At 40.2% G+C, this 17,227-nt stretch overlaps 2 protein-coding genes across 3 annotated transcripts in view; one reads left to right on the forward strand and one right to left on the reverse strand.

The window, feature by feature from the left end:
- The window catches only part of myo1ea (myosin IEa), a 56,728-nt gene extending 55,859 nt beyond the window's left edge, over positions 1 to 869 (reverse strand). For both annotated transcript variants that reach the window (XM_024140813.2, XM_024140811.2), the window contains exon 1: positions 554 to 869. In XM_024140813.2, the coding sequence (XP_023996581.1) occupies positions 554 to 556 (3 nt within the window). In that variant the 5' untranslated portion in view covers positions 557 to 869. The remainder of the gene's footprint in view (positions 1 to 553) is intronic.
- Positions 870 to 15,783: 14,914 nt separating this feature from the next.
- The window catches only part of LOC111969376 (myotubularin-related protein 10), a 29,314-nt gene continuing 27,870 nt past the window's right edge, over positions 15,784 to 17,227 (forward strand). The window contains 2 exon segments of the mRNA XM_024140818.1: positions 15,784 to 16,392; positions 16,567 to 16,627. Of these exon segments, the coding sequence (XP_023996586.1) occupies positions 16,336 to 16,392; positions 16,567 to 16,627 (118 nt within the window). The 5' untranslated portion in view covers positions 15,784 to 16,335.

Here is a 17,227-nt window from a genome sequence, read left to right on the forward strand (position 1 = left end):
ACTGTAGCAAAACAAAATCTAATGATTTCAATTCCTGTCTACTTAAATATATAATTCCGTGAAATAAGCACTCATACATCTCGCTATGTTATTATTAAAAATAGGAAACTTCACATCAGCCTGTAAAAATGACTCTTGCAGCACCTTAGTAGGCTATGACTCATGACGACATTACCTTGTTGAATGACTAGCTAAACATTTCTTAAAATATTCTGGTGTCAATTTACAGGATGCAATTTCAACCTTATTTAACAATTTAGACAAATTATATGGTCATTAGACTAAAACCTAAGAATATATTTCATAAAAGTACATTGTCGCCTTGCATTGACCATTTAATCTGTGCAATAGGAATATGCTGATCTTGCGATTTATAAAAATGTTGACATGATATTTAACGTCATTGTGTCACGAATCCATCAGACCTCCATATATTTAAAAATCTATAAATAACTTTCACGTCCCTTTCAAGAAGAGACATTATCGTGTTCCTTCATATCCATATGACATGTTATCCAGAAAAAAATGGTCTGTAAAAGCTAAGTTATCTTACCATTCTTTCTCCTTCCCCAAACAGTTACAATGTATCCTTGTATTCCGTATTGAATAGGGGCTGTCTCAGTAGTCGTCTATTACTAAAAAATGTAAAACGTTGTTGTTTTGCAGTTGGCCAGCTAAGAAAACAAACAAGACAAAGTCTAAATAAACAATAGGATCGCAGACGCCTTCCAAGCAAGAACACACAGATTCTCCTCAGGACCAGCTTCCTCTGTCCATTCTGTAGCTATAGTCTAAACATGAATCGACATAGGAACTGAACTCAGGCTCTCGAATGCTGCTGTTGTATGTTTGAGCGGTGAAGTTAAACTTCGAGGCTGGTAGCTGACTGAACAGCCTGATCAAACAATCCATAAATGGAAAATTCGTCTTTAGCCCTCAGCCAATAGGAGAGAGGTCTGGAAGCGTCACTCCAGAGGGAATCACACCAGATGATTTTGGGTACGTTGGAGAACGCATTTGCTGTGGCTAAAAATTGTAGGATATCAAATCAGACAAAGAAGAGTTTTGAATTTGATAAGAATTTATTCTGAAAGAGGACCATATTGTACAAGCATTATACACGGTATAATACTTTTAGATCACTCGTGGGATAGCTTTTACAAGTTTACAAGTTCTAAATTGAGCAGAAAAAGTTTCATGTTCCTTTGATATTGCCATTCCGTTTATTTTTAATCGTGAAAAACTCCCAATTCTTTAACGATTAAAAGCATACTCATAACATCATGCAGCCACCACTATGCTTGAAAATGTGGAGAGTGGTACTCAATAATGTGTTGTATTGAGGACAAAAAGTGAATTGCTTTGGCCAATTTTTTGGCCAAAGCAAGCAGGATGCATGTTTTGGAATATAACAAGCTTCCTTCTTTTCACTCTGTCTATTAGGTTAGTATTGTGAAGTAACTACAATGTTGTTGAGCCATCCTCAGTTTTCTGCTGTCACAGCCATTAAACTCGGAAACTGTTTTAAAGTCACCATTGGCCTCATGGTGAAATCCCTGAGCGGCTTCCTTTCTCTCCAGCAACTGAGTTAGGAAGGATGCTTGTATTTTTGTAGTGACTGGGTGTATTGATACACCATCCAAAGTGTAATTAATAATTTCACCATGCTCAAAGGGATATTCAATTACTTTTTTTGTACCCATCTACCCGTAGGTCCCCTTCTTTGCGAAGGAATTGGAAAACCTCCCTGGTCTTCGTGGTTGAATCTGTGTTTGAAATTCACTGCACAACTGAGGGACCTTACAGGTAAGAAATGAGGTAGTCATAAAAAATCATGTTAAACAATATTATTGCATGTCCATGCAACTTATTGTGTGACTTGTTAAGCACATTTCTACTCCTGAACTTCTTTAGGCTTGCCATAACAAAGGGGTTGAATACTTATTGACTCAAGATTGTAATTAATTTGTAAAAAAATAAAATAAATACATAATTCCACTTTGACATTATGGGGTATTTAGTGTAGGTCAGTGACAAAAAAATCTAAATTGAATCCATTTTAAATCCAGGCTGTAACACAACAAAATGTGGAAAAAGTCAAGGGGTGTGAAAACTTTCTGAAGGCACTGTAAGTAACATAACCCAAATAATAATCATGTGAATGAACGTTAGAATGACATTTAATGAGTTCTCATGTGTCAGATAAAACAACTGTGTGAACACAAATAACTGTAGCAGTGGGATGAAGACAAAGCACTCATTTTTCACTGTGTCAAATATAGAAAGAGTTCCCAATTAATTTATTCCATTGTAATTATTGAATATAAACCATTATATAGAGTGTGTTTACACAGGCATCTCAATTCTGATATTTTCCCACTAATTGTTCTTTTAACCAATCACATCAGACCTTTTCATATCGGCGCCAGTTCAGAGCTAATCTAATTGGTCAAAATATCAGAATTGGGCTTCCTGGGTAAATGCAGTCTAACATRGTGGATCTGTTGAGTTGGTAAACACAGCCTTGTGCCCTGTCAGTGCCAGGTGTGGGAGATTAATTGTAATTAAGGGTATGGCCTTCAGTGTATAACCTGGCTGTTTTCTGTGGCAGATTCCCATTACCATGAGAAGGTTGGAGTGCATAGGGAAGATGGGATTGTCCAAATTCAGAAAGGGCGCTGCTCATTTCGACTCCCACCGTACCTTCTCCGCTATGCAATCTGGTTTCCGAGCTGGTCGTGGGTGCACCTCAGCCACGCTCAAGGTTCTAAACAACATCATAACCGCCATCGATAAAAGACAATACTGTGCAGCCGTATTCATCGACCTGGCCAAAGCTTTCGACTCTGCCAATAAGAATGCGGTGATTGACAGACTCAACAGCCTTGGTTTCTCAAATGACTGCCTCGCCTGGTTCACCAACTACTTCTCAGATAGACTTCAGTGTGTCAAATCGGGGGGCCTGTTGTCTGGACCTCTGGCAGTCTCTATAGGGGTGCCACAGGGTTCAAATCTCAGGCCGACTCTTTTCTCTGTATACATCAATGATGTCGCTCTTGCTGCTGGTGATTCTCTGATCCACCTCTTTGCAGACGACACCATTTTGTATACATCTGGCCTTTCTTTGGACGCTGTGTTAACTAACCTCCAGACGAGCTTCAATGCCAAACAACACTCCTTCCGTGGCCTCCAACTGCTCTTAAATGCAAGTAAAACTAATTGCATGCTCTTCAACCGATCGCTGCCCGCACCTGCCCGCACGTCTAGCATCACTAGTCTGGACGGTTCTGACTTAGAATATGTGGACAACTACAAATATCTAGGTATCTGGTTAGACTGTAAACACTCCTTCCAGACTCACATCAAGCATCTCCAATCCAAAATTAAATCTAGAATCGGCTTCCTATTTCGCAACAAAGCATCCTTCACTCATGCTGCGAAACATACCCTCGTAAAACTGACTATCCTACCGATCCTTGATGTCATTTACAAAATAGCCTCTAACACTCTACTCAGCAAATTGGATGTAGTCTATCACTGTGCCATCTGTTTTGTCATCAAAGCCCCATATACTACCCACCACTGCGACCTGTATGCTCTCGTTGGCTGGCCCTCGCTACATATTCGTCGCCAAACCCACTGGCTCCAGGTCATCTATACGTCTTTGCTAGGTAAAGCCCCACCTTATCTCAGCTCACTGGTCACCATAGCAGCACCCACCCGTAGCACGCGCTCCAGAAGGTATATTTCACTGTTCACCCCCAAAGCCAATTCCTCCTTTGGCCGCCTTTCCTTCCAGTTCTCTGCTGCTAATGACTGGAACGAACTGCAAAAACACTGAAGCTGGAGACTCATATCTCCCTTACTAACGTTAAGCATCAGCTGTCAGAGCAGCTTACAGATCATTGCACCTGTACATAGCCCATCTGTAAATAGCCCACCCAACTACCTCATCCCCATATTGTTATTTATTTATTTATTGCTCCTTGGCACCCCAGTATCTCTACTTGCACATTCATCTTCTGCACATCTATCACTCCAGTGTTTAATTTCTAATTTCTAAATTCAAAATTCTAGGCCACTACGGCCTATTTATTGCCTTACCTCACTAATCTTACTTCATTTGCACACAATGTATATAGACTTTTCTATTGTGTTATTGACTGTACGTTTGTTTATTCCATGTGTAACTCTGTGTTGTTGTTTGTGTCGTACTGTTTTGCTTTATCTTGGCCAGGTCGCAGTTGTAAATGAGAACTTGTTCTCAACTAGCCTACCTGGTTAAATAAAGGTGAAATATAATACATAAATATGTGTGGTTATGGCAAGGTTGCCTGCATGCTAGTTGGACCTGCTCTCCTTCTCCCTGGGCATGTCCCTCTGAGGTGTTGTGCAAAGTATTTTTTTTTAAATTTATTTTACCCTTATTTTACCAGGTAAGTTGACTGAGAAACACATTCTCATTTACAGCAACAACCTGGGGAACAGTTACGGGGAGAGGAGGGGGGATGAAGGAACCAATTGTAAGCTGGGGATGACTAGGTGACCGGGATGGTATGAGGGCCAGATTGAGATTTTAGCCAGGACACTGGGGTTAACACCCCTACTCTTACGATAAGTGCCATGGGATTTTTAGTTACCACAGAATCAGGACACCCGTTTAACCTAACATCCCATCCGAAAGACGGCACCCTACACAGGGCATTGTCCCAAATCACTGCCCTGGGGCATTGGGATATTTATTAATAAAAACATTTAGACCAGAGGAAAGGGTGTTTCCTACTGGCCCTCCAACACCACTTCCAGCAGCACCTGGTCTCCCATTCAGGACCAACTCTGCTTAGCTTCAGAAGCAAGCCAGCAGTGGGATGCAGGATGGTATGCTGCTGGCGTAATATTGATCAGATCTGTGGGTGTCATGGCCCAGGCCTTTATTGAATTGTGGATTTAAAATGTTGTCTTGTTTTTCTTGTCCCTGATCATATGACACAGTTTCTCACAGCCACATTTCTAATGTAATTTGGTTGATGGATATTTGTAAAGCTTTTGCAAGTCCACTCCGTGTCTGCTCATCTACTCATCTACGGTCAGCAATGTGGGAAGTGAGGTGGCAGGTAGCCTAGCAATTAAAAGCATCAGATTTGACTCCCTGAGCCAACTGTGAACAATCTGTTGATGTGCCCTTATTGGTCCTGTAAGTCGCTCTGGATAAGGGTGTCTGCTAACTTTCTAAAACGTAAATGAGGGTGCAGGGAGGGGTGTGGTCAGACTGCTCACTCTGTAACCTGTCTGACAGGCTTAACAATGGAATGCAGGCTGCCCATGACATTAGCTGTTTTTGAGAGGATCAAAACTGCAATGTATCATGGGTAAATTGTAACTGACTGATATATAAATAAGTAGTTATTTATAATGCAAGGTGATTTATAGATCACCTTGCAGTCGTTTTGATTCTCTCAAACATGGCCAATCTGTAACAGGTCATGCTGCATTTCCAACATCTTTGTCAGACACGTGTGCGTGTCAAAAACCTGTAGAACCTCATTGGTGAAAGACAACAATCGCTGATGAAGAGCAAAGATTATGGATATACTAACAAGATACATGTCTCTTCGTCCCAACTATGGGAGTCAATGTCCACAAAGCAGCACGGGGAGCTGTTTAGCTCCCGCCTATCCTTTCTTTGGATTGGTGGATACATCTCATTATGTAATCTTTTTTTAAATATTCGATGAGTGTTGTTGACATCAACCACCTGTATTTCAATAGGGACACTACTAGCCTCATACCACTTCTGTGGGACATCAAAGATATTGTTGTTAAAAACAAGTCTGTTCTTTCCTAAGTGGTTTGAAAGAAATAGTATATTTGTGTTTGATTTATTTGATAAAGGAAATATACTCTCTTATAGAAAGTTCTTAAACATATAACTTCCCAATACATTATAAAGAATGTAATTCTATATGCAAAGCAATACCTTCAGGAYTTACTCAATTAATGAAATCTAATTTGTGTTTTGGAGAACGTGTCAAGATAGAGGCACAATTTATGTTAGAAGGTTGCTCCCTGCTGGATAAGAAATGCAATAACACATTCATAAGATAACTTTTTCACTCAAAGAACAAGATCTCTCTTAGAGGGAAATTCTTCTGGATTGCATATATTACTGAAATTGAATGGAGGAAAGCTTTGTTGCTCAGTCACAAATTTTGTATATCAAATAAAGTAAAAGAAATTCACGTTAAAATCTTGCACAAAATATACCCTTGCAATAACTTGTCTAAATTCATTGATTTAGAGGTAATTTGCCTTTTCTGTGATAAAGGGGAATCTATAATACACATGTTTTATGAGTGTGACTCTGAAGTTATTTTGGAGCGAGTCAATTTACATTTTTAATTTCATCAATAAGACCAATGTATTTACAATGAAAGATGTAATTTTATTATTTAAATGAAAACTTACTAAATTAGTCGCTAATTTCCTCATATTCTGTTAAATTTTATATACACAAACAAATATTTGAAATCTGTCCCAAAATGCTAAATATTTTTACTTGAGATCCAATATTTAATAACATTTTATTTTAGGTACCTTAACTTTTGAAAGTCAATTCTTGTGATTTTATTTTTTTTACTTTTAATGTTATTTTATGTTTATTCAGAGAAAATACATGTGTAGTGATGTCCTATGTTTGTATTATAATTTAAAATGTAATATTATATATAAATTATACAACAACAAAAAAATATTGGCCTCATACCGACAACTGATATTGTTTTTTCTCAAAGTTGCCGGGATGTCACCTCCTACTTACCAGTACACTCGTAACAACTTAAGCATTGCGAAACTTCTATTCGATCAAATAAACCTCACGTAGCAAATAAGCCATACATTTTTTGTTGTCAATTCGGCATATTGACCTCCACAAAAACTCATTGCTTGGTGGACGAAACAAAAAACGTCACCCGTTGGTGGGAGAATGATTTTCTGCGGAGTTGGGCCCTTCTGAAGAGCTGGGTGCATGGCAATGACAGGAAAAAAGGTAAGTAGCGCCATCTGCAGGGCAAAAGTTAAGCACAAACTTTGCCCAGAGAAATTTGATGCTGCAAAATGGTAGGAGAACGGGGGAATTTAGAAATGTTCTTATTGTTACATTTACTTTGAGAATATTTGGAATCACGACTCTGTCGTATCCAAAAACAAATGTTTTAGTCTTATCTACAGTACATTGTATGGAATAGTATATATTTACATAATGGGAATTGTCCTATGCTGATCATTAATGGACAAAATGTCGAGACTGTAACGGTTCTCCTCTTCGTCTGAGGAGGAGTAGGAAATATCGGACCAATGTGCAGCGTGGTAAGTGTCCATAATTAGATTTTTAATAAATCAAATGAACACAGAACAAAATCACGAACAAACAACCGAAACAGTCCTGTATGGTGAAACAGACACAGAAATAAACTACCCACAACCCATAGTGGGAAAACAGGCTACCTAAGTATGATTCTCAATCAGAGACAACGATCGACACCTGCCTCTGATTGAGAACCATACTAGGCCAAACACATAGAATATAACATACAGAACAAAACATAGAATAACAACATAGAATGCCCACCCCAACTCACGCCCTGACCAAACTAAAATAAAGACATAAAAAAGGAACTAAGGTCAGAACGTGACAGAGACTTACATGATTAACTCTTAAAATAAGATTATTTTTTTAAACGAAATGTATAGTACAACTAATCACCGAAATAGTTTACTTCTTTTAACTATACCAGTCACATTACCTACTCACACCACACACGTCTGCTCATTCTGTCTTCCTGTCACAGGCAGCTCTATTTCCTCATTCTGTAAATCAAGAACAAGTTATTATTGTAAGTATCATCAAGCTGATGATTATCTTGGGGAAATGTCAAGATAGGCAATTATTTTCACAAGCTAGTCAAACTTCAATGATTGGGTTTGTGGGTACAATCAAGGAGCTTGATTCTACTGTAACTTTGGAAACCTTATTTTCTCAAAGGGAAAACGTAGCTAATGTATCAAGAAGACAAAGAAGTAGAGATACCACTGCAATGTGAAGAGGGTCTTGGGCAAATTGACCTGAGTCAAGACAACACAGTCGATTAACTGCACTTCTGATGTCAATGAGAAGGAATGTGATGGCTTTAAGGGCAAAACACCAAGTACCAAATCATATATCACATTTAAAAAAGTGCATTATTTTCATGTGTTCGCAATTTTACCTCAACATTTCTATTTCCTTTTCATTTGTTAAGAGATCCTTTATTGTGACATTTTCTAAATCAATGAGTGAGTTCACATTTCCATTTCCACAAATTCACATTTCCTAAATGATCCAGTATGAGGAAACCAACTCATGTAAAATCTGATAAATATACACATGTATTCAATACAACTTATTTGATTGATATTATTTTCAGATCAATAGTTTAATCATTCTCTATTTCTGTTTAGGAAGATATGGTTAAAATGAAAATGTGTTCTTTCTCCATAGTAGTGAAAGACGTGCCTGATCTGGAAACTCAGGTCACCAAACAGGAACGAGAATCAATCAACCTTACATGCCATTTCACAGCTGCAAAAGATTATTCTGACAAGCCATTCTCCGTGTACTGGATCAAGACCATCAGCGAAGAAACCACTTGTCTTTATTCATTTTCTGATGAAAGCCATGATGCACAAACCTATAACCATCCCTGTCTCACTGATAAGAACTTGCTTAAAAGAGTGACACATACTTCATATCCCTCCCAAAATGGACGCAACTATCATCACCTTAAGATGAACAATGTCACACATTCGGACAGTGGACAGTATGTGTGTGCCTTAAAAGTACAAGTACAAGGTGAAAAATGGTACTGTGAGGTAATCACTAATATGACAGTCACTGTGAAAGAGAATGAAGAATTCAACAACCACACCTCCAAGAATGAAATATCTCCGTTAAATAGTGAGTTACAGTACATTGTTAACACTAAACAATCTTATGCTCATGAATGAATAATACCTAATTGATCTTCATTCTAAATGCTTTGTGTTTTAGATCCTTTCATACCACTGTATGTGGTGGGAGCCCTTTTCTTCTGCTTATTTGTTACTACCATTGTCATTGTCATGAGGAAAAAGACCAAGATTTCCCAAGGTGTATAAAAAACAACCTACTGTACTATCATGAAGTATGTATTTTTTCAATCATAGTCATTGTTATTGGCCTTCTCTTTTTCTCTTTTTCCTCTCCAGCAGAATCTCACACTCTGAGGATGAAAAGGTATGTTTTAGTTAAAAAAAAACATTTCCTATAAACCTGACACTCTAGACCCAAACTGTTACAGACCTATATCCATCCTGCCCTGTTTTTCTAAAGTCTTCGAAAGCCAAGTTAACAAACATATCACCGACCATTTCAAATCCCACTGCACCTTCTCCACTATGCAATCTGGTTTCCAAGCTGGTCATGGGTGCACCTCAGCCACGCTCAAGGTCCTATACGACATCATAACCGCCATAGATAAAAGACAGCACTGTGCAGCCGTTTTCATCGACCAGGCCAAGGCTTTCGACTCTGTCAATCACCACATTCTTATCATCAGACTCAATAGCCTTGGTTTCTCAAATGACTGCCTCGCCTTGTTCACCAACTACTTCTCAGATAGAGTTCAGTATGTCAAATTGGAGGGCCTGTTGTCCGGACCTCTGCCGTCTCTATGGGGGTGCAACAGGGTTCAGTTCTCGGGCCGACTCTTTTCTCTGTATACATCAATGATGTCGCTCTTGCTGCTGGTGATTCTCTGATCCACCTCTATGCAGACGACACTATTCTGTATACATCTGGCCCCCGTCCTTGGACACTGTGTTAACAAACCTCCAAACGAGCTTCAATGCCAAACAACACTCCTTCCGTGGCCTCCAACTGCTCTTAAATGCAAGTAAAACTAAATGCATGCTCTTCAACCGATTGCTGCCCGCACCTGCCTGCCCGCCTAGCATCACTACTCTGGATGGTTCTGACTTAGAATATGTGGACAACTACAAATATCTAGGTATCTGGTTAGACTGTAAACACTCCTTCCAGACTCACATCAAGCATCTCCAATCCGAAATTAAATCTAGAATCGGCTTCCTATTTCACAACAAAGTCTCCTTCACTCATGCTGCTGAACATGCCCTCGTAAAACTGACTATCCTACCGATCCTTGACTTCGGCGATGTCATTTACAAAATAGCCTCCAACACTCTACTCAGCAAATTGGATGTAGTCTATCATGGTGCCATCTGTTTTGTCACCAAAGCCCCATATACTACCCACCACTGCGACCTGTATGCTCTCGTTGGCTGGGCCTCGCTACATATTCATTGCCAAACCCACTGGCTCCAAGTCATCTACAATTGAAGTTGTAAGTTTACATACACTTTAGCCAAATACATTTAAACTCAGTTTTTCACAATTCCTGACATTTAATCCTAGTAAGAATTCCCTGTCTTAGGTCAGTTAGGATCACTACTTTATTTTAAGAATGTGAAATGTCAGAATAATAGTAGAGAGAATGATTTATTTCAGCTTTTATTTATTTCATCACATTCCCAGTGGGTCAGAAGTTACATACACTCAATTAATATTTGGTAGCATTGCCTTTAAATTGTGGTCAAACGTTTTGGATAGCCTTCCACAAGCTTCCCACAATAAGTTGGGTGAATTTTGGCCCATTCCTCTTGACAGAGCTGGTGTAACTGAGTCAGGTTTGTAGGCCTCCTTGCTCACACACGCTTTTTCAGTTCTGCCCAAAAATGTTCTATAGGATTGAGGTCAGGGCTTTGTGATGGCCACTCCAATAACTTGACTTTGTTGTCCTTAAGCCATTTTGTCACAACTTTGGAAGTATGCTTGGGGTCATTGTCCATTTGGAAGACTCATTTGCGACCAAGCTTTAACTCCCTGACTGATGTCTTGAGATGTTGCTTCAATAAATCCACATCATTTTCCTGCCTCATGATGCCATCTATTTTGTGACGTGCACCAGTCCCTCCTCCAGCAAAGCACCCCCACAACATGATGCTGCCACCCCCAGTGCTTCACGGTTGGGATGGTGTTCTTCGGCTTGCAAGCCTCCCCCTTTTTCTTCCAAGCATAATGATGGTCATTATGGCCAAACAGTTATATTTTTGTTTCATCAGACCAGAGGACATTTCTACAAAAAGTAAGATCTTTGTCCCCATGTGCAGTTGCAAACCGTAGTCTGGCTTTTTTTATGGCGGTTTTGGGGCAGTGGTTTCTTCTTTGCTGAGCGGCCTTTCAGGTTATGTCGATATCGGACTCGTTTTACTGTGGATATAGATACTTTTGTACCTTTTTCCTCCAGCATCTTCACAAGATCCTTTGCTGTTGTTCTGGGATTGATTTGCACTTTTCGCACCAAAGTATGTTCATCTCTAGGAGACAGAACACATCTCCTTCCTGAGTGGTATGACGGCTGTGTGGTCCCATGGTGTTTATATTTGCGTACTATTATTTGTACAGATGAACGTGTTACCTTCAGGCATTTGGAAATTGCTCCCAAGGATGAACCAGACTTGTGGAGTTCTACAAAAAAAAAAATTCTGAGGTCTTGCCTGATTTCTTTTGATTTTCCCATGATGTCAAGCAAAGAGGCACTGAGTTTGAAGGTAGGCCTTGAAATACATTCACAGGTACACCTCCAATTGACTCAAATGATGTCAATTAGCCTATCAGACGCTTCTAAAGCCATGACATTATTTTCTGGAATTTTCCAAGCTGTTTAACTTCTCTAGGATAGGGGGCAGAGTTTTCACTTTGGGAAAAATAGCGTGCCCAATTTCAACTTCATTCTACTCATCCCCAGAATATAAGATATGCATATTATTTGGATAGAAAACACTCTGAAGTTTCTAAAACTGTTTGAATCATATCTGTAAGTATAACAGAACTTATGTAGCAGGCAAAACCCCGAGGACTAACCATTATTATTATTATTTATTTTTTAAGTCACTGTCTGTTCAATGAGTTTTCATTGGGAAGCCATATTTCTAATCACTCTGTTCTCAGTTCCTACTGCTTCCACTGGATGTCACCAGTCTTGGGAAATAGGTTGAGGTTATTCATTTGTGCAATGAAGAAGAAGGCCATCAGGAAGTAGAGTAAAGGTACAGTCAATTTAGTGTATGTAAACGTCTGATCCACTGGAATTGTGATACAGTGAATTATAAGTGAAATAATCTGTTTGTAAACAATTGTTGGAAAAATTACTTGTGTCATGCACAAAGTAGATCCTAACCGACTTGCCAAAACCATAGTTTGTTAACAAGAAATTTGTTGAGTGGTTGAAAAACGAGTTTTAATGACTCCAACCTAAGTGTATGTAAACTTCCCGACTTCAACTGTAGATGGAAACAGAAAAGTCTGAGACTTCTGGGTAAAACACTAGGGTAAATCCTGTATGGAAATGCACCATTTCAGGGAGGGAGTCTGGAAATACTCCTGGTTATCCCCAAAGCCAATTCCTCCTTTGACCGCCTTTCCTTCCAGTTCTCTGCTGCCAATGACTGGAACGAATTGCAAATATCACTGAAGCTGGAGACTTATATCTCCCTCACTAACTTTCAGAATCAGCTGTCAGAGCAGCTTAACGATCACTGTACCTGTACGTAGCCCATCTGTAAATAGCACACCCAACTACCTCATCCCCATAATACATTTTTTTTTKTTGCTCTTTTGCACCCCAGTATCTCTACTTGCACATTCATCATCTGCACATCTATCACTCCAGTGTTAATGCTAAATTGTAATTATTTTGCCGCTATGGCCTATTTATTGCCTTACCTCCCTAACCTTACTACATTTGCACACACTGTACATAGATTTTTCTATTGTGTTATTGACTGTACATTAGTTTATCCCATGTGTAACTCTGTGTTGTTGTTTTTGTCACACTGCTTTGCTTTATCTTGGCCAGGTCGCAGTTGTAAATGAGAACTTGTTCTCAACTGGCCTACCTGGTTAAATAAAGGTTATAAAAATTATTTAAAAAACATGCTACTAATGATTTAATACAATACACATTTATTCTAGAATGATAATACTTATTATTGATCTATTACAGAGATCAAGATGGAGAGCAGACGCATGACTCAGACTGAGTGTGCATTGTGCATGTTTATTCCATAATAGGAATGTGTGAATTTGTTCATAGAAATACAGTGCTGCTGACTGCAGCTCAAACCCATCTAATTCCACTACTTCCTCTTTCTGGGTGTAGGCTCCCCATATGCTGTGAGCAGAAGAGAGGAGGAGGGGCCCTAATCACTTCTGAAGATGACTGAAGTGAGAGATCCTGTTACTGCACAGAACAGGACCGAGGAACACTGCACAGAACAGGGCTGAGGAACATGCTGATGTTGCTGCCGAGCCCTATTCTGTGGTCATGCTCAATACTGAATATGAGGCCTTTGACCCCCAGGCCACACAGACGTCATGCACCTGACCACCTCAGGATTGGAACGAAAGTATGAATTACTAACAACCAATAGTTACTCATATCATGTAGATATTGTGTTTAGACCGGGGTTGGGGTGGGGCCACCAGGGGTTTGTTTGGGATGGGGGTCAAATCAAATCAATGTTATTTGTCACATGCACCGAATACAACAGGTGGAGACCTTACAGTGAAATGCTTACTTACAAGCCCTTAACCAACAATGCAGTTTTAAGAAAAAATACCTAAAAAAGAAAATAAATAAAAGTAACATAATTAAAGAGCAGCAGTAAAATTACAATAGCGAGGCTATATACAGGGGGTACTGGTAAAGAGTCAATATGCGGGGGCACCGGTTAGTCTAAGTAATTGAGGTAATATGTACATTTAGGTAGAGTTATTAAAGTGACTATGCATAGATAATATGCTGCAATTGTTTATGTGTCGGGGGGCTAGGATCAGTCTTCTATATCTGGAGTATTTATCCTGTCTTATCCGGAGTCCTGTGTGAATTTAAGTATGCTCCCTTTAACTCTCTCTCTTTTTCTCTCTTCTCTCAGGGGATCTGAGCAGTAGGACCATGCCTCAAGACTACCTGGCCTGATGACTCCTTGCTGTCCCCAGTCCACCTGGTTGTGCTGCTGCTCCAGTTTCAACTGTTCTGCCTGTGGCTATGGAACCCTGACCTGTTCACCGGACGTGCTACCTTGTCCCGGACCTGCTGTTTTTGACTCTCTCTCTCTACCGCACCTGCTGTCTCTAACTCTGCAGGATCGGCTATGAAAACCAGCTGACATCTACTCCTGAGGTGCTGACCTGTTGCACCCTCTACAACCTCTGTGATTATTATTATTTGACCCTACTGGTTATATGTGAACGTTTGAACATCTTGGCCATGTACTGTTATAATCTCAACCCGGCCCAGCCAGAAGAGGACTGGCCACCCCTCAGAGCCTGGTTCCTCTCTAGGTTTCTTCCTAGGTTCCTGCCGTTCTAGGGAATTGTTCCTAGCCACCGTGCTTCTACATCTCCATTGCTTGCTGTTTGGGGTTATAGGCTGGGTTTCTGTATAGCACTTTGTGACATCGGCTGATGTAAAAAGGGCTTTATAAATACATTTCATTGAGGGGGGGGGGCAATGCAAATAGTCCGGGTAGCTATTTGATTAGATGTTCTGGAGTCTTATGGCTTGGGGGTAGAATCTGTTCAGAATCCTTTTGGACCTAGACTTGGCACTCCGGTACCGCTTGCCGTGCGGTAGCAGAGAGAACAGTCTATGACTAGGGTGGCTGGAGTCTATGACAATTTTTAGGTCCTTCCTCTGACACCGCCTGGTATAGAGGTCCTGGATGTCAGGAAGCTTAGCCCCAGTGATGTACTGGGCCATACGCACTACCCTCTGTAGTGCCTTGTGGTCGGGTGCCGAGCAGTTGCCATACCAGGCAGTGATGCAACCAGTCAGGATGCTCTCGATGGTGCAGCTGTAGAACCATTTGAGGATCTGAGGACCCATGCCAAATCTTTTCAGTCTCCTGAGGGGGAATAGGTTTTGTTGTGCCCTCTTCGTGCTCTCTTGTCTTGGTGTGCTTGGACCGTGTTAGTTTGTTGGTGATGTGGACACCAAGGAACTTGAAGCTCTCAACCTGCTCCACTACAGCCCCGTCGATGAGAATGGGAGGCGTGATCGGTACTCTTTTTACTGTAGTACTTTTCCGTCGTTGTCGGTGTTCAGGCCTATGACCTATGACACAACAGTGGTGTTGTGTCATCGGCAAACTTAATGATGGTGTTGGATCCACTCATGCTGGATTGAACATTTTCATTAAATGGTGGTAGTGCTTAGTCCTACAGTTGTGCTTAATGTTTCTCTGATAGTGTGTGATACTGTATGTTTGATTGCCTAATTATTATGTAACATTGAATAAACATTGCATAAATAAAATTAATGGGATTTTTTATTTTGATATGCAATCTTTGCAATATCAATTTGATTATCAATTGGGGAAAGTGTATAATGAGCCCCAAGTCGACATATGAATGGATCAGACGACGCTTGAGGAATCAAGAGCGAGAGAAATCACTTTATGGGGCTCTCCCATGCCCTCAGTTGTAGGTCAAAAGGCCCCTACGTTTATATTTTCAAAATTGTATAGTCTGGAAAGCAGTCAGTTAAAACTGGTCCCAGGTCTGTACTTGGGGGTGCAACATAGCCCGCCCCGAAACTCCTCCCCTGTCTGTATCTGATTCCTCCCGAAGGTAAACATGGCCGCTGTGTCTATAAAGCGAAAGGATAGCAAAGCTTTGGATATAATGCTGCTAGCTAGCTAAATTCGAAAGTTATCACTGCTGTATGCCATCAGGGTTTACGTTGTGGAGTTCTTCTCCAGCAAGCTAATGAATGAACCAACGTTCTGCAGCAAGGCGTTCGCAAAGTTCTGCAAATGGAATGCTTGCTAGATAGCTAGCTCTACCAAGTTGTTTCACGAACTAAAACTTGCTTGCTAGCCGCGAACTGCACTGTTAGCTTACTAGCTCGCTAGGAGGATAACCATAGCTCGCCAGCACAGCACAACAGCTGTGTGTTGACACGAAAGGGGATAGCCAGCCAGCTATCTCAGCCTGATCCAAATGGAGAAATCTATCTCGAAAAATGGATTGTATTTGACTACTTGACATATTCAGCAGTTTATTTTTGAGCTGTTGTGCTATCCAGCTTAGACGTTAGCTAAGTTTTGACATTATTTTCTCACTGAAGTCTTGGGAGTATCCATTAATCAACTTTAGTTGTTGGACTCAAGCTATTAATAATGTTTTCTGTGAAGCCCATGAAACCAACCTTTAAATCCTACCTTCCGCCTTTACAGGTGAGTAACCTTACTTTACTAGCTACGTTATTTGTCCTCAGTATACTGTAACTTGTACTACTGAGTAGTTAGCTAGGTAGGATTACTTGTTAATTCACTAGCTACTGTATATGCTGTGCATTTAGTTTGCTTATTATAGACTAACAAACGGTCTCTGTTTTACTTTTCATGCAGACTGAACTGAAAAAAATTCCACAGACACCTATCAAGAAGTTAGAGGCCAGGTTACTTCCAGGTGAGTTTACAGTTCCCTCTGCCACAGCTAACTTGTTGCCTCTGCCTGTCCTATTTAATCAACAACTATGTTATGAGTATGTAGAGGCTACATAAATTAAACCACCCATCAAAATATCTCACTCCTGAAAAATAACCTGTAAAGGCTGATCTCATCCAGTTAGTCTTCTCATGTTAATGTAAAAGATGACTGATATTTAAATGACCAGCCAGTGAAAACTCCTGTATCTCTTCAGCTAAATGTAATTTCTTGTTTTGAATGTGTTCTCTGTCAGTGTACCTCACTTGTGGTTTTGCCTACAGGTCATTTGCATCCCTAATTGTCACATCATTAGGCTGTGGTAATCTAATCCAACTGAGTCTATTTTCTCTGGGCTGTTTCAAGTCAACATGGCAGTGCCTGCCTGGCCTCCTTTTCATCACTGCAACTAATGGTGCATAATTTAGCCTTAGTTAACAATGGGCTGGTTCATATATTCCTTCCTGCCTTTGCAGTCACAAACCCARCTCAGAGGATGCGAGTTGGTTAATGACTGTCTTAAGGAGAATACAATAAGAGATTCACAAGGGTATTTCCTGTTCATAGGGCATCAGTCACTAA

Source organism: Salvelinus sp. IW2-2015, unplaced genomic scaffold (genome assembly GCF_002910315.2).
Source record: "Salvelinus sp. IW2-2015 unplaced genomic scaffold, ASM291031v2 Un_scaffold2289, whole genome shotgun sequence".
NCBI classification, from domain to species: Eukaryota; Metazoa; Chordata; class Actinopteri; order Salmoniformes; family Salmonidae; genus Salvelinus; species Salvelinus sp. IW2-2015.